General features: G+C 43.5%; 1 protein-coding gene across 4 annotated transcripts in view; it reads right to left on the reverse strand.

The window, feature by feature from the left end:
* The window catches only part of tle2a (TLE family member 2, transcriptional corepressor a), a 40324-nt gene that overhangs the window by 12971 nt on the left and 5062 nt on the right, over positions 1-22291 (reverse strand). For all 4 annotated transcript variants that reach the window (XM_086224139.1, XM_086224142.1, XM_086224141.1 and 1 more), the window contains exons 2-3: positions 14269-14429; positions 2639-2702 (exon numbers count right to left, since the gene is read on the reverse strand). In XM_086224139.1, coding sequence (XP_086080265.1) covers positions 2639-2702; positions 14269-14429 — 225 coding nt within the window. The remainder of the gene's footprint in view (positions 1-2638; positions 2703-14268; positions 14430-22291) is intronic.

The following is a 22291-nucleotide window of genomic DNA, read 5'->3' on the forward strand; positions in this document are numbered from 1 at the left end:
CTACATCTGTCATCCAAAGTATATCTACATTTTAACAACAACCTTCCCATATTTTAATGATGCAACAACATTTTTCACAGTTCATCTGCTTTAACTGGTGGAATAATATGTACCAAAATGAATATAATATAAAAATGAATGAACTATATTGTCTATTTTATCTGCACAAACATAAAGTGAAGAGTTGATATAAATGTCAAAAATACATTTTTAAAAATTTCCTGACAACATAAAAACCTAATGTTAAAATTTTGCAAGTTTAGTTTAGGACATTAGTTGAGTATATGTAACTTGCTTGGTGTTTTTACACAAATTAACAGCAACTATGTTAAAGATCCGACCTTGCTTCCAGGTTCAGACGATGCTTCCAAGGCTCTGAAGTGCCCTTCTGTCCATGAGAGTACATCGTCACTGATGTTACCTTGACTGCTGAAAGTCAATGAGTCTAAAATGACCCTGAGGCGTGTTTCAGAGGTCGGGAAGAGGGGGAAGGAAAAATTGTCACCGGGCACAAGAAGGTGACAGACTATTGCAATAATCCTGTCTAATTTGAGCTATTTGACCCTGGCTGGTCCCCCTTCTCTACCGACGTCTCTCCCTCTTTCCCTCTACCTTTAGAGGTAGAGGGAAAAGGAGAGCATTTTAAAGTCAGATGCCTGGAAAAGTGACAGGCTGACATTTGCTTTTCAGCGTGGCTGGTTGTGGAGACGAGATTGGCAGTTGGGCAGCCAGAACATCCTGGCAGGACTGGAGAGGAGATGGCAGGGCCCGTCTCTCTACAGACATCTTTCTTGGCAGTTTGCACAAACGTGTGCAAGGTGTGTGTGTGTGTGTGTGTGTTTGTAGCGCAAGTCTGCAACTGTGTAGGTGTGTGTTTCTACGTGCTTCTCCCTGAGTGAGTGTGTGTGTGTGTGTGTGTCTGTGTGCCTCCATAAAAGATGCCTTTCCTGGCAGCTGGCAGCTCTGCTTGACAGTTGGTGTGCCAAGTTTTGCCTGTTGCTTAGCAACATCCAAACTCCCCCACATCATCAGCCAGGAACGGAGACCTCGCCTGTACTTGATGCCAGCCCCCCAACCCCTCCCAGCAAAACCTCAACCCCCCCCCACAAGTCCCCACTCTATGCCAAGATTGCCACATAGCTCGTTTTTGGCACAGCAGGTTCTGGGCAGCCCTCACTCCGTCAGCTGTGGTTATGTGTGTCTCTGATCACAGGTAAATCAAAGATGGAGGTTTGCGAGCTTAAAACAACAAAGCAAGACAAAGAGGTTTAGCCTTTCTGTTGATCACGTATCCGGTAGAATCATACAGCCCCAAATACTCAGAGAGCTGCCTCGGAGTGGCACGACTGCAGAGGAAACTGGTTCAGAGGCACGTTGCTGCTTCTGTCTGCTGTGCTGGATGGAAATGTGTCAGAGTTGTTTGTTTCAGTTCTTGGATTTTCACTCAGACCGTTAACTAGTTGGCTGTCTTTCCTCAGTGATGACAAGCTTCAGGCACATGAGTATCTTAAAAAAAAAAAAATCGGGCAGGCGTGTCACAGCCGCTGATTACAGCAACCATCGACCGTCCTGAGAAAACGTAACGAGACACATAACAGCTACTGTCAGGTAGCAACTAGCTTCTATTTTGATGATAAATTCTTCCAGCTGTTATTTTCTTAATGTTTCTTTTGTACAACCAACAGTTTGAAGCCACACCAGCATGTGGTTTTATATAGGCTCCAAAAATTCCTGCACAATTCCAAATGTTCTTTAGTTGTCAACCCAAAGGACAAAGAAAACATTTGTCGGCTATTTTGTTTCAGTGCAAGAAAGAATCGCTGCCAATCAATTTTCTCAATCAACTAACACTGACTAATCATTTCAGCTCTTGTGGAATTCAGTGACAAATGTTTAATGGTTTATGGTCCAAATCCAAACCCACACATAAAAACTTATAAACACTTTGTTTTTGCAGCCATTTTCACCGTATTTGATTGATACATCATGCATTTATGATTTGTGCTAAAAAAAAATATCTCTCTAGCTTTGCCCACAAATGTGTTAGTATCATGTTAGCAATCATGAGGTAACCTCCCGCACAGGTGCAGAATATCAAGGCGCTGATTAAAGGTCACTACGCAGGTGTTGATGAGGTCACAACGGGGTTAATAAGACCTCCAGGTTTGTCACGTCACAAAGTTCACACCCAGCTGTGAGAGGCTAACTTACGTGTCGCTAGGTTGTGCACACAGTGGCTAAGTAGGGAGAAAGTTTAGAAAACGTTTTGTCGCTGTTCCCTGAACATAAGAGACTTCAGCTGCATCGCTGCTGGATGGGGAAAGATGTGGACACACACAACCAGTTTATATCTTGGAGACAAAAAGAAAGGCTTGAAAACACAAGTACGCCCATGTTAAGTGCTGTTTATTCTACAGTCTGATCCCGTGTGTGTGTGTGTGTGTGTGTGTGTGTGTGTGTGTGTGTGTGTGTGTGTGGTCTTGCGTGTGGTTTTTGGTGGGTGTTTGGCAGCTGTTAGTAGATGAAAGGGATCCAGAGGACTTGGCAATGCACTTGTTGTGAGTAAATGTGGAGAGACATGGGTTCAGTGTGTGTGTGTGTGTGTGTGTGTGTGTGTGTGTGTGTGTGTGTGTCTCACCATAACATAGTGTCTCTGGATCTCAGTCTTCTCTGTGGCCAGTTTCTCACACTCCAGTTTCAAACTGCAACAGAGAGAAACATTTTATAAATGAAGGGAGTGGACTGCGGGGGTCTGGGGGGGAAAGCCCAATGGGTCTCTAAAACTGTTTTGATTTGTTTTATATTCCAAATATAAATACACAATGCAATTAGCAACATGACAACACATTTCTCACATCTCTCCCAGTCATCCTCTCCCTTGCTCTCACACCCAGTGGGGAAGGGGGAGCAGGGTGACGGAGGTGCTGACAACCCATTATCAACTCAGACCAGAGCAGAAATAGACAAAGTCACGCTTGGAGCCTGAAACCCAGCCAAGACTGCACCTCCCAGGTGTCTCTCTCTCTCTCTCTGGACGATTTTCAATCTCCCAATGTGTCCTCCTCTCACTCCTCCCCATTGCATTGCTTCTCTAATTACCAGCCAGCCTGATTGTCTGTCCCTCTGTCTCATCGTCCCTCCTTCTTTCACCTTAGACGGCACTTTGGCAAGTTCACGTCTCTGCTTTAACTGGGTGAAAAATGCCAATTCTATTTAAAAATGCAATAATTTTTGCCTTTTTTGTTTTGTCTGTTGTCGAGTCTGAGCACGCCAGGAAGCCACATGAGTGTGATCCACCACTCGCTCTCAGAGATGATAGCCGCCTCCCATGTGTCCTATATATTGGTCTGTCCTCTGTGTCTCTCTGTGCATGCAAAGCAGTCTCTGGTGTCCTCTAAAATTGGATAATGCCTATGGTTGGGTTTGCAGACAATTCCATATTGAAATGTGTTTGTGTAACAGGTCCAAATGGCTCCCTTTTAGCTCTGCAACTCTTCCATTGCTGCCTGACTCACATCGAAATACCTCCCTCCCTCCCCAGAGAGGCAGTATATTTTGGGCCCTCGACAGGTTACGCTGATTTGTTTGCAGGCAGCAGATAGATTGATGGGGGGGGGGGGGGGGGGCAGCGTGGTGGGGATGGGAGGGTCGTTCAGCGCAGGAAAATTAGAATATGATTAATACCGCAACATTACCCCCAGCCGCAACAGGTAATAACGGCCCCATCCGCTCCCCTTCCCCAACACCACACACACACACACACACACACACACACTCACACTCACACATAATTGACTCATTTATCATTGCCAGCCAGTTGAGGAGAGGAGAGACGAGGGAGGAGAGGGAAAAAAAATCAGGACTAGAAGAGGGAAATGGTGGTGGAGGTGGTGGTGGTGGAGCAAGGTGGAGGGTAGTGAGGATTTAAACACACACATACGCACGCACGCACACACATATACACGCACACACATACGCACACACCAATAGCTTTTATTACAGTGGAATTGCCTCAGCTGGGCTGAGAAATAATGCAACTGGCGTGTGTGTGTTTGTGAGAGTGATAAATTTAGGATGAGAGCAGGCACACACACACACACACACACACACACACACACACACAGAGTTCTAACATAAACTTGATTTTTTAGGGAAGTTCCTGTGTTTGAAGACGACCCCTAAACAGGTTTAACTTAAAAGATGAAAACAATGAAAAAATGTTGAATGGAATTTTGCATTTTTGTTTTAATGAATGAAATTTAAACTGTTGGAGCTCAATGCATATTAATTTATTACTCACCAAAAAAATGCATCTAAAGAAACAATTGCAAATCATTTTCTTGTAGTTTGATCAATTAATTTCAGCTCTATTCGTGCTCATTAATGACAATTTAACTTGTCTAATATGAATGCAAAGCTGAACCCACAACCCTACTTTCACACTTGATGCAGAAGTTTTTGGTTCAACAAGGACACAAGTTACATTATGTTGTGTGCATCAGCTGAGTGTGCAATATGCAGCAACACATGTGCGCGTGCGCGTGCGCGCGCGCGCGCACACACACACACACACACACACAGCTTGTCAGCATCACCCTTGCTGACAAAGTGCAGAGGAAAGTATAGGCACTGGCACACTGGCGACCATGACAGACAGCAAAATGCAGTAGTGAGTGAATATTTTATTTAATCTCTTCAGCTCCAAGTGTCTCTGCCTTTTGTTTTCATTTACTGAGGACATTTTTATTCTCTTTAATGTACAAAACAAACAGAACTGAACCCCACCCCCCCAAAAAACACAATACAAACCAAACCACAGCCTTACAACCCTAATAGCTTCTAAAGCTTACAGACCGTAAGCTGAAAGACACAACAACAACAAAACAATATTTTCCGTCTCCATTTTAACGGAAACCCTACACCAAACAATGAAAGGATCAATAGATTAATCGATAATGACTTGTTATAATGTTGCAGTCAAAAATGGATCATGATTATTGCTGTAATGATTATGGAAAATTAGCCGTCACATCCCAAATGGAGGGCTGCACGGTGGTGCAGTGGTTAGCACTGTGGCCTCACAGCAAGAAGGTTCTGGGTTCGAGTCTCGGCTCGGGCACAGGATCTTTCTGTGTGGAGTCTGCATGTTCTCCTGTTCCTGTGTGGGTTCTCTCTGGTACTCCCGCTTCCTCCCACAGTCCAAAGACATCAAGAGAGGACGAGGCTGATTGAATACTCTAAATTGACCATAGGTATGAATGTGAGTGTGAATGGTTGTTCGTCTCTCTATGTTGGCCCTGTGATGGACTGGTGACCTGTCCAGGGTGAACCCCGCCTCTTGCCCGTTGACGCTGGGATGGGCTCCAGCCCCCCCGCGACCCTTAATGTGTAGGAATAAGCGGAAGATGACGATGGATGGATGGATCCCAAATGGAGGAAAAAAGCAGAAATCCACATCTTCAGATTGAAAAAAAAGAGTCAAGAACCAATGGAAAACTGGAGCGACCACCCTGAGATTGCACATCTTAAAGAGAATCTCATGAGGGAAGCTGACCTTTGACCTTTTAGATACGAAATGTCATCCTTTCTTCATTTTCTACCATTAGATTTTGTGTCAAACTCTGTTAGATTTATTGAGTGATGGCAACAAACATGATTTGTGAGGTCACAGCAACCTAGACCTTTGACCATGAAATTCGAATCAGCCTCCATTGATCAGAGGCAAACATTTTTACATCTCTACTCCCCCTGAGCTCTGTCCCCCATTTTTTGGTACAGCAGAATCACAAGCTTTTATAGTAAATGTGTATATACACACACACGCACACACATTTTTATGCTTACAAGGAAGACCACAAGGTCGCACCCTCCCCAGAAAATGGACTTCCAAGGGACAAAATTGTGGTGTGTGTGTGTGTGTGTGTGTGTGTGCGCGCGCGCGTGCGTGTACACCATTATTACTGTAGAAGCATAAATGGTGGAGAGGGGCAGAAAATGAGGGAGCAAGGAGAGCGGTGAGCAGGAAGTGGGTATTTCACACCAAAATGACTGCCTGTAATAATTAGTCTTTGGCTCAGCACCATTTACTGAGAAAGACGAAGGATGAAGAGAAAGACGCAGCTACACAGAGAAATACGAGAGGGTGGGAGCAGAGTACGCGTGTGTGTGTGTGCGCGCGCGCATGCATGCGTGCATGAAAGAGAGAGAGACGGTGGACTCCAATCTTTCACTGGCGGTGACAGGAGATAAGGTGATCAGCCGAACGCGCTACAAATCTGCAGGCTGCCAGCCTTCAGACAGCTCTGTCAGTGCTGCACCGCCAGTGAACACATGCAACCACACACACACACTGACACAGCATGTGGAGCCCAGAAGCATTTAAAGAATATGTGTGCACATGTATGCACACTAAACTGGCCCGCTTAGCAAATACACTGCATACACAGAACACAGACACATGCACCCGCACAAAAAAACCTGCTAGATAAAACACTGGCATGAATACACACACACACACAGACACACACAAACACACTAACGAGATGCTACAGACGGTGAAGCATCTAATTAAGATGGTGCACTTTGTAGAAATGTGCCAACTGCCTTTTTAGTCTTCATGTTTGAAAAGGCTGCTGGGTAAAAATGTCAACTTTCCCTTCCTGGGTTTGTTTTCTTCACAATACTTTTACTTTCACGATTCCCCCGTTGATTATTTTACTAAAGGAACAAAGACTTTCATATTTTTCTTTTTTCCACGTTGCTTGTGGTTGTTGTTCTTAACCGTGTTACGTTGTAAGTGAGCATTGATATTTCCTCATATAAAAGGCATCGACGGAACCAGATGAGGAAAACACAGAGCCCTTAAATTAGCCAGCTTATCAAATCAATGTTGTTGTTTTTTTATTGATGATGAAATATTTAATTTTTTTTGCTAACATATATGGTAGAATAACAGTTTTATAGTGTGGTCAAAGGCATTCTATACAAACAATTTAGTCAAAAGGAAAATCTTAATCTCTTCTTCATCTCTCAGCTGACCAGGTGGTCTGTCATTAATGCACACATACATACATACACACACACACACACACACACACACACACACACACACACACACACACACACATGCTAATGTCACATGATGTGAACATGTGAGGTGAGGTCACAGGTTTATGAAACCAAACACACTCTTCCGCATTTTACTGTGAGAACATCTGGGCTGGGTGTCAAACCTCAACAGAGCTGTAAACAAGCTATTTGGATAATTGATTTATTATTTTAGTCATTTAAAGAGAGAATGCCAAGAACAATGCTGGGCTCCAACATTGCAATTGTGAGTACTTCCTGTTTGTTTTTTTGTTTTTTTATTACTATGGTGTTCCATTTTATTTTGGTTTGGCAACACAAGCATATGTCAACCTGTGGTTTGAGGAAATAATCCAGACATCATCCTTATTTCGCACTTTCACACTATATGTAATTAAAGCTCTCTTTTCCAAAACTAAAAAAAAAAAGAAAAAAATCAGAGTAATCTCTCAGTCATCAGCACTTAATTACTATGTTATATTGACTGAAGCCTCAATTGATCCACGGTTGCAACTATCATCATCAATGACTCTGACAATTAGTTTCCCAATCAAATGATGAATCATTCTGTCTAAAATACCAGAAAAATGAGATAAAAAACGCTCATCATAGAACTCAAAGTGACGCATTCAAATTGCTTCTTTTGTCCATCCAACATTCTAAAACCCAAAGACATTTCATTATCTGTGCTAAATTATCGGAAGTCTGCAACCACATAAAAGCTCTGACATGTTTTGTTCAGACAAAAAACAACAGACAGAAAGACCATTCAATTATGAAAATATTTAGTGGCTGATTTACTCCAATTGCTCAAATGATAAGTGGCTGCAGCTCTGACTGACCCATAACTCCCTTTGCACCTGACTGATGCAAGTGACGCACCATTAAAGAGTATGAAAACACACTCACAAGCCATGTGTTAACTGCAGTGGTCCTGATTAGTCCCCCAGCCTCCAGGTATGTGACTGTTCACTTAACATCTCATTAACTATTGATCATCCTCACCGCTCGCTGGAAAAACCCTCAGCATCTCTCCCAGCCTAGTTCTTCAAACACACACACACACACACACACACACACACACACACACACACACACACACACAAGAGGGACCCACCCAACTTGCCTGTGTACTCTTATCATCTCTCAGGGGCATGTACAAGAGCAAACATAGGCACTTGCCACAGATGAAACAAAGCTGGGATCTTGTCGCACAGTAGCGAGCTAACAGTACCCCCGTCTGCTACCAGACTCACGGTTAAGACCACCTTTTTCATGATAACACACACACACACACACACACACACACACACAATTTGCATTATATAACCGACGGCAAAATAAAATATACACTAAACTACAAACAAACCACAAACTCTCAGTTCTCCCTAAAGCAATATAATTTCATCATTTCCTAACTATTTAATTATAGGTGCATGCACGCCGCCTGTCCCAGTACGTTTGAAATATGAATGAAGATTGGATGGCACAAGACTCTTTGGTGGACAGGCACTTCTATCAGGAATGCAAATTAAATTTCCACAGGCTTGTTGAATGAGCAAAAATGTATTAGTGTGTTTCTGAGATAATTTATTTTGTAAATGTAAAGTTGTTTCAATTTTAATACCAGTATCTGAAATTAGCCCTGAAACAGGACCCTGCTGCTTCCCAGTTAGCTCAGTAATGTCTGTCCAAAGCGTGACATCCAGGAAATCATTTCTTCTTTGCTGTTCTAAAACAGTAGCCTTAACAGGAAGTTGTGATGTTCTTCACCTGGCAACCACTGTTTTGCAGCAGCAAAGAAGAATTGATTGGAGCGTAATATTAGTTGGACAGAGCCAACAACAACAAAGTCGAAAATATGACAGTAATCTACATTTAAAAATCAACAGTGACATGTTTAGTATTCAAATATCTGTGTATGTTTATGTTTTGGAATCCGTCCACATGGATTTGGTACAGTTGTGCATGTGTATATTAACAAACTGATATAGGAGCAGTACTTGTTCACAAATCAGAATGGAGGTATGAGACAGGTACAACAATTAAAAAGTACATTATCGGTCTTTAAGAGTCAGACTAAAACAAAGAGTAAGTAAAAGGCGACCTAAAGTGTACAAATCTGTATTTCAACAGGATCGGTGACAAGCATTTATACAATTTTAGGTACACACTCGCACCTCTATCTTTGAGGAGTAACAGATCATCTGTAATTGGCTGTGATACATATTATTCAATAACTACAAACTGGGGCTGCAAAAAAAGGAAATATTCCTACAAATGATCCATCCATCCATCCATCCATTTTCTTCCGCTCATCCTATTAAGGATGGGGGGGGGGGGGGGGGGGGGGCTGGAGCCTATCCCAGCAGCCTTCGGGCGAGAGGCGGGGTTCACCCTGGACAGGTCACCAGTCCATCACAGGGCCAACACATAGAGACAGACAACCATTCACACTCACAGTCACACCTACAGTCAATTTAGAGTATCAATCAGCCTCGTCCCCTCTTGATGAATTTGGACTGTGGGAGGAAGCTGGAGTACCAGAGAGAACCCACGCAGGAACAGGGAGAACATGGAGACTCACACAGAAAGATCCCGTGCTCAAGTCGGGCCTCGAACCCGGGACCTCCTTGCTGTGAGGTGACAGTGCGAACCACTGTATATTGTGAGTATTGTCAGACCAACAGTAAAACTCAGATATGAAATTCGTATCAACTGATTCCATACTTAACCGTCTCTCTATGGTTAGAAGATGAACTGACATCAGCCAGGGACAGCAGTAGTTTGATGCGGGTTGGGGGTCACTTGCCAATATCAGTGTTTTCACTCTCATTAGCAGTATAATCCTTTGCATTTGATACGGAGAGAGAGTGTGTGTGTGTGTGTGTGTGTGTGTGTGTCAGTGTCACTAGTGCTGTGTAGTATTTAGGCAGAGAAGAGTGGAGGGTCTCTCAAAGATGAGTGGCAGCATGTTAGTGGCAACTGGAGAGCCCATCTTACTCTAGACACACATACACAGACACACACACACACACACAGGAAGCAACACTATGAACAGATATGAACAGTGTGTGTAGAGAGGTAGAGAGAGAGAGAATTACAGTAATGAGAGCTCTGTGTCAGCAGTTCCTCCCGTCTCCCCTCAGTCTGCTTATTACAGCCTGTTTAGTTAAAACACACCAAAAAAAATCTGAGCCGCTAACCCACCAATGACCCTTTAATTAACCCCCCTCTTTCTTTAGTTTCCTTCTAATCTTTCTCGTCCCTACATACCAACCAAGCCACCAAAACAAGAGACACACATATTTGCGAACATCGCCATCTACCCACACATACATCCTCCCGCCACACACGGTTGTAGCTCATCAGCGCTAATCCCTTCCCTCCGTCTCTTTCCTGCCGTCTAATCCAACATCTATCAGAATCCAGCCACCTTCTCTGCAGCCAAAATACACAACTAAGCCCTGCTATTTCCAGACAACATCTATTCGTGTGTGAAGATAATTGGGGTGGCCCGTACATTTGTGACTGTGTGTTAAGCACATGCAGGAGATCGGGAACCAGTGTGTGTGTGTGTGTGTGTGTGTGTGTGTGTGTGTGTGTGTGTGTGTGTGTGTGTGTGTGTGTGTATGTGAGCCCATCTCGGTAAGCGTCCAAGTCATGTTTTCCCGGCAGTGTGAATAGTGTGCAAGTGGATCTGATTACATGAGGTGTAGCTGGTGATCAGATGTGGATCTGCAGTGTGACCTCATACGCTGATGGCACAAACAAGGTCACAGCTAATCCTGCAGACCGGTACATGTGTGCTCCTCTCCAAAACTGCTGCCAAATGGGCTTTTTAAGGGTGACCAGTTGGTGCGCAATCTAACACTCACACAACTGTGCGGATATTTCAGACAATATTTTTACATTTTTTGCTTTCGGGGCTTAAGAGAGGCCGATGAGTCAACCAAATTTGCGCAACTGAATGGTCTAAGTGATAACTATTCCCCAAAAAGAAAGCCTCAGACTCATTTCAAATTAAATATTAACATCACTTTCATTATTTATTGAGCTGCAAATTTGAGGTAAACACCACAGCCACCGTCTGAAAATACACTTAAGATAAGATAAAATAAGATAAGACAAACCTGTATTCATCCCTCAGTGGGGAAATTGGCACTATTACAGCAGAAGAAACAGAGAAGTCAGAGCAGAAAAAGTAAAAGGCCAATAAATAGCAGAAACTATCAACTACAATAAACTATAATACACTACAATCAACTACAATAAATACAAGTACTAGTTGAGTATGTAATAAAGATCCCCAAATACTGATACCACGATGTGCAAAAATCAAATGTAAAATAGTAAAAATGGTGACCTCTGTAATGCTTTAGTTAAAAAAAAAAAATCAGCAGAAACTTCTTGAAGTAATTGTTTTGTCTGTAATTACATTTTATTTGTCATTTCCTTGAATGTCCAGAATTCGTCAGTGTGACATAACAGATACAAAACAAAGGTGATGGGAGCTGAAAGACAATGATTTTGATTGCCATCCAGTTCTAAGATGATGTTGCAAAACCCAGGTTAGCTGCCAGTCGTGAGCTAATTATGATGTGGGTACGAAGCTGTTAATTGGAACGACTCAGGATCAGATTTAGCGTACATCCAACACATGTGAGAAAAGAAGTTTAACAGCAGTATCAGTGTAATGTACACTTTCTATGGTCACAGTTGGTTTCCCGTCTTTGTCGTCATCCCTGCTGTCTTAATCTTCTGTGCTTTTGTGTTTTGTGAGACTGCTGGAGAAGCCTGCAGGGAGGCTGTACACAATCTTTCCTGGAAACCTGAACCAGACCCGCAACAACAGCACACTGCCCGCTCTTGAAACTGGACAATGCAGATGGAATCACAAGCTCGCTCTTGCTCCCAATCATGATCTTAATCTCATCGTTCATGTATTATTTATCCTGATAGCTAGTTCTCAGTACCAGTTCTTGGCAAGAGGGCGATGCTCCAGGTGTGTTGTAACACAAGGTTAACGCTGAACCACTGCCAGAGGAGCTGATCACACAGTCTCAACCAACAGTTCCATGGGTGACTCATGTTCCCCTGAATGGCTTGATTTGTCTGGGTCAATGTTACTCAGAATGTGGTTCACGGCATCTCTGCAAATATATTTTTTAGTCTTTTTCAGTAAGTGTTCACAGGGTGAATACTTAAGGTTGCCTTTGGATTTGTTGAGCGCAAATACTTTTCTTCCACTGAGGAAAATAACTACAGCAGTGTAAGTCAAAGCCTCGCCAGTATCTCAGCCTGCAGCGTTGAGCTGAGAAACAAGGCATGTAGGATCTGTCAGAGCTCCATGAGGAAGGGCTGGGAAGGATTCTCAAACAGGGTACATCCAGCAGCAGGAACACCAGGACAGTACATTGTCCAAATTAATTCTGTATGTACATAAAAACTGTCTATTTCTAGGTGGAGCAGTGGGCAAAGTCACAACGGGAACAAAGGGAGACTCCACCGAACAGCATCCCAACTTCAGAGCATCGTCACTGGATGGTGAATCACATGATATTTCGGAAATTCACAACCAAACAACCCTGGTGTTTGTAGACAAAGGCTGAAGAAGATGATTGGGAAAGATGGCCGGGTGGGCAACAGCTCCCAACCCAAGCCTTTGTTCTACCTCTTGGCAGATGCGTACATGAACAGCTATATTCAGATGCGTAGTGTTTAAAACTATGTGGCGTCTGCTTGTAAGATGCCTTCGACACATGCATAGTTGATCGGCATCTAGTGGGGGTTGCTTTCAGCATAGGCACACTACAAATTCAAATTGAAATAATGGTACCATTCATGCAAGAAGAAATAGTAACATTCATCTAAATAGAAACTTTCACAGATAGAAATGAAAAAGTGCTTTAGAGTAAAAGGTAGAGAAGCAATAAAGGAACAAAGGGAAGGAGAATGTGACATGTGGGTCATTATCCTTTTTTCAAGGTTTTTGCAATCGTGCGGTTTCATCACCACGAGAAGAGCGCTCGGTCACAGGTGCACAGACCTTCCATTCAACCCTCTGATGATGAAATTCGTGCCCAGGGACCTCACAAACTTCAGTATAACAGCTTTGGACTTAAGAGGCGGGAAGCTGAGAAAAAACAAAGATGATTCCAAACGGGATACTTCACATGCAGTAAGACTTTTTTTTAATGACTGCAGCAGATCAACAAATATCTCCAGAATGTGAAGCTGCCTTCTGTACAGAAATTCATGTCTTCACAGGCACTCAATGTGACACGATAAGTTAACAACAGAAATGAAAATCGGTGATACCAACATTTATCCCCAAAAAGAACCTAAACCTTACTCTGGCATTTGAGGGATTCTCAGAGGACCGTTCAAAAATATCCACAATACTCACATTAGACCCCACAAACATCGCTGTCCAAGTACACACATGCATGTGCATGCATGCATGCGCACACACAGCTGTTTGTGTGTGCACTGGAAGCTGTAGAAGCCATGGGGGTTAGAGGACTGTGGATGAGGGGGCCATACAAAAGAAGTTTGAAGTGGGACCAAAAGAGAGGGAGGGGATACTCTGTCCAGCTAAAATCAAAGCTGGATGAGAGGATAAGAGTGCGGGGAGGGGACCCTGTGAAGGTGTGCCAAGAGAACAAAGGGAGAGCGCGAGGGGAGAGTGAAAGAGAGAGAGAGCACACGAGAGAGTGAGTGAGAGAGAGAAAGAGAGAGAGAGAAAACGCACGAGAAAGTGTGAGAGAGAGAGAGAGAAAGAGAGAGAATAGTGGGACTCCAGATCTGAGCCAAATCCCATATTCAAAGGCATTCTGGACATATTACAGCACACCAAACACACACATTCAGTCATGCAAAAAGAGAAGCCTGAACACTTATTATGTGCTAATGTATGAGCTAATACAGAGGAGAGGGCAAGCAAAACCACGCTGGCTGGGAAAAGCTGAGCTTTTACCCCAGTGCAGTGCGAAGTCAGCTGGGAACACACTGTACTGGTCAAATATATTCGAAGTGCTCATTGCTGTTAGATAAAACTGCAAGATGCACGCTCCTGTCTAAAGCATTGATTATCTGGACAGAAAATAAAAATGACTTGAAAAAATTGTGCCCACTAATCATCTTGCATCTGAAGCAAATACTTCACCTTGACACACCCACCTGTGATATTGGGTCTGGAGGAACTGAAATTCCTCCTTGATGCGGTCCAGTGTTTCTGGATAGGTTAGTTTCAGAGACTGGGGTGTCCCCGATGCTGCTGCTGCTGCCGCCGCGGCTGCCACCACTGAGGCCGAGGACCCCGGGGGTGGCTGTAGAGGTGCCTGAAAACAGAAGACATACCAGGCTTTGATTATTTATGTGTGGCACTCTTTCCAAAAAGAAATTGTTAATGGCAACACAAGCTTTGTAATGGAACAGATTTGATGAGGTAAAAGAATTGTGTATAAGATACGAACTCTATAAAAATATAAGTACCGGTAGTTGAATATACAAATCACAGCAGCAATGAAGAGGGCCTTCCTGCGTACTTGCTAGCCAGCCTGCTGTGCATAACCGTGGTGGGAGGCTGTCTATTACAGTGTCATCGCCAACAGAGCAAGATGTGAAAGGGTCACCGAGACTTGGACAGGACACAAGAGAATCCAAGAGATTCTTGGCCAAATGAGCACACACATTGTTTAATTGCAGGTCTGAGTTGAAGAAATAAATAAGAGCAGTGGGAGGGAGAAAATGGGTGGGGAAGGGGAAAAAAAAAGGACCCCATCATGGCTGTAGACCCCACCGAAACCCTGTACTTAGTCTCCCTTCTCTGCAGGGTCCAGAGCAATTAGGAGGCTACAACCATAGGCATAATGCTGCAGGACAGGCAGACAAAAGGGGGCTGAGAGCTGGACTGGAGGGTGGAGGGGGCTGTCTGTCTGTCTGTCTATCTGGCTCTGTGTCAAAATAACAGTAGCCCACAGGGACAGACAGTTCACAAGCTTCAAGATGGTCAAGTTTGATGATGAGATTTTGAGATATACATTTCATGCAAAAAGCACCAACTAAAAAACAAGTATCAAGCTCTCTTTTCACCAATACAACTAGAGAGTTTAGGTGTCCGCTCCTATAGTAAAGGATCAGACTCTCTATTTATGAGTTCATTCATATTTCCAAATCTCTTGCTCTGATCACGATCTTTGGTTAGAAACCAAAAGAGTGAAATCGCAGATATAAGCAGTCAAAATGAGTTTCCTCTGAGGGAGGTGGGCTGTGACTGTTGCCTCCTAGGCCAATAGTTAGTAAATTTACATAATGTTAAAAAAAGTCAAATTATTGTGTTAAAATGATTAGAACTGGACTTCTGAAATGCATGTAGGCATGATGAATAATGCCTTTGGGAATATAAGTTCTCTGGCATCTACACGCTTCAATCAGTTCCCAATTGGCCTGCTGGTCTGCACATGTTCCGTAGGTTCCCGCTGCTGTGTTTTACCCACAAGTTGAACAGTCCACAGTCCAGGGGGGCATCATCATGTGGAAGAAGCCTTTGTCACATGTACGTTGCACAGCGAAATCTATCCTCTGTATTTAACCCATTCTCTACGGAGCAGTGAGCAGCTGAAGGGTGAAACTACAGCCCCACCAATGAGGAGACAGGCTGTCTCAGTTTAAGGAGTTGCCCAATTTCCTTTACTAGACTTTGAATGCAAATCCTCTGCTCAACAGCCATGTCACATGTCGCTGGTTAGCTTGTTTTGTTATACGTTTAAAAAGGTGAAGAAGAAGTAGTCTGATTGTAACCAGCAACACCGGACGTGTTCCCTTCAGTAAAATCATTATTTCCAAGTGGAGGTATAGTTGGACAATGCCAGAGGTCAAAAACAACGACCTCGGCTTGCATGTAAACCTGCTGAGAGTCTCACTATCGCCAGGGGAAGCGCTCCAGAGATTGATGGCTATGTAGGTCCAGGTTCTACGAATATAGAGCACCTCTGCTATATCAGCAGCTCCTGCGCACAGCACTCTAATCTCAAGGAACACCTTGCGTTGTTATGAGACAAGAGCGACTGTTCAAGTGCTTGCAAATGATACGTTAAATTAATGTGTGTTAAAAATGTAGCGTTCGGAGTCAGAACTGCATTGCACGTGTAAAAATAAATTGCAGTTACTGTGAATGATACTGCAATTTTGATGTGACTTTCAACGCTATAATGTTGTGCTCAAAACATTTTTCCAAAATGATGCAAAAATGTGTTTGCATTTCTACCAAACAATTATTTTTTCCTTCAGGCTGTAGAACGTGACATGTAGGCAGGACACCTCTGCAGAACGCAGTATTTAATTCAAAGTGTTATTTTGACACAGTGAGTCTTTCTGCATACGTGGCTGGCCATATTATGATTTTGGTTCAATTTCAATTATTTGTACAGCCCTCGTCACAATAATACCTTCCACTGAAATACATCCAGTAAAAACCCTTCACATCTTTTGGTATTTCCCTAACACTTCAAAGTCAATAATTTTAAGCTTAACTCTGTTATACTACAAATACTTTAATGAAAATGTAACCAGCTACAGAAAGTGTCAGGGCACATTGATACCATCTAGCTGAACCCCACACTCACTGTTCTGTTTTCACGTATCTTTTACATGTGGGCTTGAAGTTTTGTAAGTGTTTGTCTGGGCTGCTCTATCAGCTCCCCCAACCCCCCAGGGTTTTGTCGTAAAGTACTCAACTTCCTTGTGCAGAATGGAATAAAGATGAGCCATTAAAATGGATCTTTCTAAACATTCCTCCCAACAGGTATGCTTGTCCACAGACAGAATTAGGAGAGCAAACATTTGTCTAGTGCATCTCCTGTGTTTCCATCTCGGGAAATCGAGGGTAATTGTTTCTAGCGGCCCGGAGAAGAAGGAAAAAAGAAGAAGAATCAACTAAGGAAAGAGGAAGAAACAATGTCTTACTGGCTAAACCAGTGCACATTGCAGAGCCTGTTTGTAATTTATGGAAAACTAACCTGAGGATGGTCAGACTTGAGGATGAAAGAGACGCTCAGTTCAGCTCCTATAGCATTTCTCACATTTTCCACCAAGTCTTAATTTGTTCCCCCTACCCCCATCACTTTTATGCCTCTCTCAACCCGTTTACGTTCCATCTCAACTTCTGGAGCAACTATCAATAGAAACAGTCTAAAAAGAGGAGATGACGAAGCTTTCATTTTCAACAAAAAATAAAATCCTTGTGAAATCATTACCGATACAGTCAAAATAAAAAATGTACATCTCACATCTCAGTGTCTAATGTGACAACAAATAAGGTTTAATTGACAGCTTAATCACAACATCCCTCAATAACAGCGCCAAAAAAGAATGCAAAGGGGGTTGAATGAAAGCTGTGAAAAGCACTTCCATGTTGGCATGACAAGAGCTGAGTGGGCCAGCACCAACATACATTTATATCCAAGCGTTTGTAGATATGTGATATATATCTACACACACACACACACACACACACAATGAGGAGAGACAGAAGCAGGAGGAACGAGGGACGAGAGAGAAAGAAAGAATGTCTCACCTTCTGAATGTAGAAGGTGAAGGGAAAAGAGAAAATGGACAGATAAGACTGGAGCGAGTGAGATGTCAGAAATATACGGGAGAGTGTGTTCCAAAAGGGCATGGAAATAGGAGATAAGAGGAAAGAGAGAGAAGGGGAAGGAAAAAGGGAAAAAAAGAAGACAGGAGGGGGGCTGTGGCCTCATTGTTCCTCTTTCTAACAAGCTGCTCTCAATCTGTCGGCCAGATCCCCCTCCTCGAGCACCGCCAGCCTCACACACACACACACACACACACACACACACACACACACAAACCTATTTCTTTAAACACACAAATCCACTATTGCACACACATGCTCACACAAACACTTTTCCTTACAGAAAACCTGTGATTGAAGACACACGTACACGCACGCGCACACACACACCAATTAGACTTCACAAGGGAAAAAGAGCACTAAGGTCGTTTTATGGGAAGATGGAAGTAGGAAGAAAGCGGTACTATCCTCTCACTCTCCAATTTATCACCAACCTCCCTCTTCTTTCAACTATTTTTCTTTTCTCCACAGCCTCAGGAGCACAGGTGAGAGGTATATAGGCAGTAAGGGCTTGAGATGACTGCTCTTTTTTGTTGTTGTTGTTGTCATTCCAGTGGAAAGGGGGGGGGGGGGGGGGCCGCCATTTCTCTGCTGCTTCAGTCATTCAAGACATTAGCACACATCTCCAGTCCGTTGGTCAGAACTGTTATGATGATTCACACCAGACTAAACTGGGTGCGTGTGACAGATGCTGTCTTGGAAACACAGGAAAAGCATAGATCGTGTTCCAGCTCTAACTGGTTACATATCCCATGAAGCACTGTCCCGCCTCCTGATCACGTAAACAGATGAGCAGACCTTGCAGTGAGAGGTCAGGTCATTAAGCTGACTTGGCGATGACCTCTGGGAATGGATCTAGGCAAGAGCCTCACCTCATAATCCCACAGCGAGTTATTCCCTCCCTCTTGGCTGTGTCCAGGCTCAAATGCAAACAAGAGACACACCGTCTGCCCTTGAACAAAGCTTACACTGACTGCTGTTACACAAGTCGAGGCCAGATCCTTCTGTGTGGTACAGTCGTAACATCAGGTAGGTTCAGTAATACTGGAGAGGGACTGTGTTGGGAAGATATGAAGAAAGAAGGCTTTTCTCTGATATGATTAGAGATCATCTCATTAGTGACCTTTTTAGATCAGCTCAGTGTTGTTACTGGTGCTGCTGAGGTCGTTCCCTTTCCTGGAAGGTAGCGAAGGAAGATTCAGAATAGTCAGGGGGTTAGAGCCACAGACTGCACCAGAACCAAACAGAAAAAACCCCAGAAATGACCACAGATGTAAAAGTACGTGTAAACACACACACACACACACACACACACACACCCCCTATGTAATGTCAAGTAATGATTAAATGAGGACCTGATGATGGCAGGAGGAAAATTACAGATAAGCACACCAGCATGCTCTTCTCTTTGAAAACAAGTCTGAATTTCATGTCCTCACTGTCCAATTTTCCTTGAAAATTCTCCTAAAAATTGAATATTTACCAAGTAATTGTATCAAGGTTGGAAATCCAAGCATCATCAAAGGAGACATTCACAAATGTACAAAGAAAAACATGAAGTCGAGTCTAGACCGCAGTGAACTGGAGGAGAAAAAAATATAACCAGAAACCCATCTTTGATAATAATATAGCCACGATATCTGCTTGTATTAAAAATAAAAATCACACACGTATTTATCCAAATCAATGGAGGGGGCATCACCACTGTGGTGAACACTGATACACTCAATTAAAACTTGAGTTGTGACCTAATATTTTTCAAAATTCAGAAAAAAATTAGTGATAAATCTATGGACATTACAGTGCTTATTTAGATGGCAGTAATTGAAATTATTGGTTATTAGTCATTAGTGAGTAGGGGTCCATTCAACATCATTCATTCAGCTTTGAGTCTGAAAAGCAGATGGGAGCACAAGAACTGAAATAGTCATGACCGCCATGTGACTCTGTACCGTTTTTTTCCTCTGTTTCTGGTCTATTCTGGACTTTATTAGTGACATGAACCAAGATGCAAAAAAAGATCAACCAGTTTTTATTGAAGCAGGTCAACAGAACCTACGTGTATTCAGGTGTGTGCAGTGAGAAAGTACAGTATAGGCTGCACGTTAGGAGTCACCCAATCATTAAAAACAAATCCCAACCTCTCAATATCTAAAAAAAAGTAAGAAGAAAAACCATGAAATTAAAAGTTAAGACTCGAGAGCAAATCAAAGTTGGGTTGAGTGTCAGACATCAAGCAAGTCTCAACTCCCTCGAGTTTGCGACAGTCATGTGGCTCGAGTCCCCCCACCTGTGGTGCAGACATTAAAAAAACACAATAAAGTCTGAGGTTACCAGTGTGGTATTCTCTCAATGAAACCCATGTTGTTTTCATTTGACTTACGTCTAATGACACCACAAGTAACAAACCGCTATGACCTCACATCCCTGCTCTACACACTTCCCCCTTCAAAAAACACACACACACACACACACACACACACCGCAACAAAAAACTAATTGAATGTGCACACAATGCAGCTTTCCACAAGTATTTACAAGCACACATGCTCTTTATTGTGCTCACACGTGACGAGCCCCTACGTCAGAATCGACAGGACTCATCTCAGCCCTCGCAACCCACATTGACCCACAGTCGGGCCCATTATGGTAACGGTGTGGTTGTGTGACCACCACAGGAATATAAAGGTTCTCACTAAAGAACTCTTCCAAGCGTTCTCTTCATACGCCTGCGGGAGGATGTCGGGAGGATGAGGAGGAGAAACTTAGAAAACCTCTCACGTTCTTACATTCTCTTGCAATTTTCACCCCCTGAAAATGCGCTGTCATGCCTTCAAAGAAACAACACACACACACATACACACACCTTTCTCCTCTCTTCTGTTTCTTTTCAGCCTTTTTATGTCCCTCAATGCAAACCCTGAATGCTGGTTATGTCCAGATTTGACCAAACTTCTACCAAAACTCAACTACTAGAACCAAAAGAAAGTTTATCCTATATAAAACTTTGCCTTTTCACACAGAGAAGACTTCCTTCTCCAGTGTTTCATGTCGATTCATTTTTTCCCCCCTGGTTTTTCATCAGAGCTTGATCTCTCTGTCTGTCTGCTCCATCTGGGAAGCCGCTGTGCTGCTGCCTCCCTTCGTACAGCTTGGCCCATTACTAAGGCCACTAATTACACTCCGTAGCCACAGATCATCAGAGTAAACACCCACCAAACTCTCCCTCTGTCATCTGACGATACCACCAGGGATGCAGCGACACTTTGAAGCAGAAGAGCATTTCTGAACGTCTCGCCGCCCACACACGCCCACGACACACCTACCCATTTCCGAGAGTACACATGCCAATACGCCGTCCTCTAAAATTATTCAAACGTGACTCTGCATAGTTAACACTCCTTCCAATGATGGGGGAAAGACATAGGCCCATTGCCCCCCTCCGTTCCCCCTCCCCCCTCACTTCATCACGTCAAGCAGCTAGTGCTTCTGGGGACACATGCTGGTAACCTCTCAATGATTCCTGCACTTAGGGGAGGGGCTGCCAGGCACCTGTTTCACACATCTTTCTTTCTCTCTACCCTCCCCAAACCCCCTCCACCTTCTCATTCCTCCCGTAAGCCTCGTTATTCAAATTTCCCTGCTGTCAGCCCACATTAGCGAAGCGCCACAGTTTGCCTGTCAGCTGGCTTAATTGCTGGAGGTGCCTTCTTTTATTAGGTAACCCCCTCAGCTCGTTTGTTCCTTCCACCGAATCGCACCTCCACAATGGCTTGTATCAACCACAGTCCCCTCAGCCTCTTTTCCTTCTTTTTCCTCTGCATTCTCTCTCTCTCCCAGCTCTAATTGCTGGCTGAGCAAGGCAGGCGAGCTGCTGATCGATAGCCACGTTCACCACCGGCCGACACTGATGATAAAGAGCTAAGAGAAGGCTAGGACTAAGGCAGTCAGGCTGGCTTTGTGCTGGATCTGATGATGGAGGGGAGGAAGGTTTTATCAGTCACTCCTTCAAAGCCAGAGCAGTCTAACTCAGCAAATCTACAACCACCTTGCTTATACTAGTAAAATCATAACTGGGCACAGGTGAAGAGCTTTAGTCTTCTGCACATACGTGGAAATGGCAGCTACTTCAAATTCAAATGTCCAGCAAATGTTTTTCACACTTACCCCCCCCCCCCACCCCGTAAAACAGGGTAAATAAACTGTGTCATAGAAAGCGTCATGGATGGCAGTGACCGTGTTTTCAGTAGTTTTTGCATATTTCGTTCCAGTCAGTTTTCCAAATTCACTGGCGGTTGAGTGATGTTAGTTAGAAGGCAGATGGGTTGAATTTGTGGCCAAGATGATTGACAAGGGCCGCAAATTATTGTGTTCACCAGGGTTTTGTGTTTACATCAAGGCTGATCGGACCCAGAGCTGATAAATTCCTACGTCTACCACAGGGTCACTTGACACAGGAGTGAACGCTAGTTAAATTCTTTCCCATGGAAGACGAAAAACAGATGTTAGCAAGTTTTAGAAGGATTTTATCATATTATTATTCTTATA

This window comes from Aulostomus chinensis, chromosome 14, assembly GCF_037954235.1.
Source record: "Aulostomus chinensis isolate RoL2024-O1b breed Wild chromosome 14, RoL_Achi_v1.0, whole genome shotgun sequence".
NCBI classification, from domain to species: domain Eukaryota; kingdom Metazoa; phylum Chordata; class Actinopteri; order Syngnathiformes; family Aulostomidae; genus Aulostomus; species Aulostomus chinensis.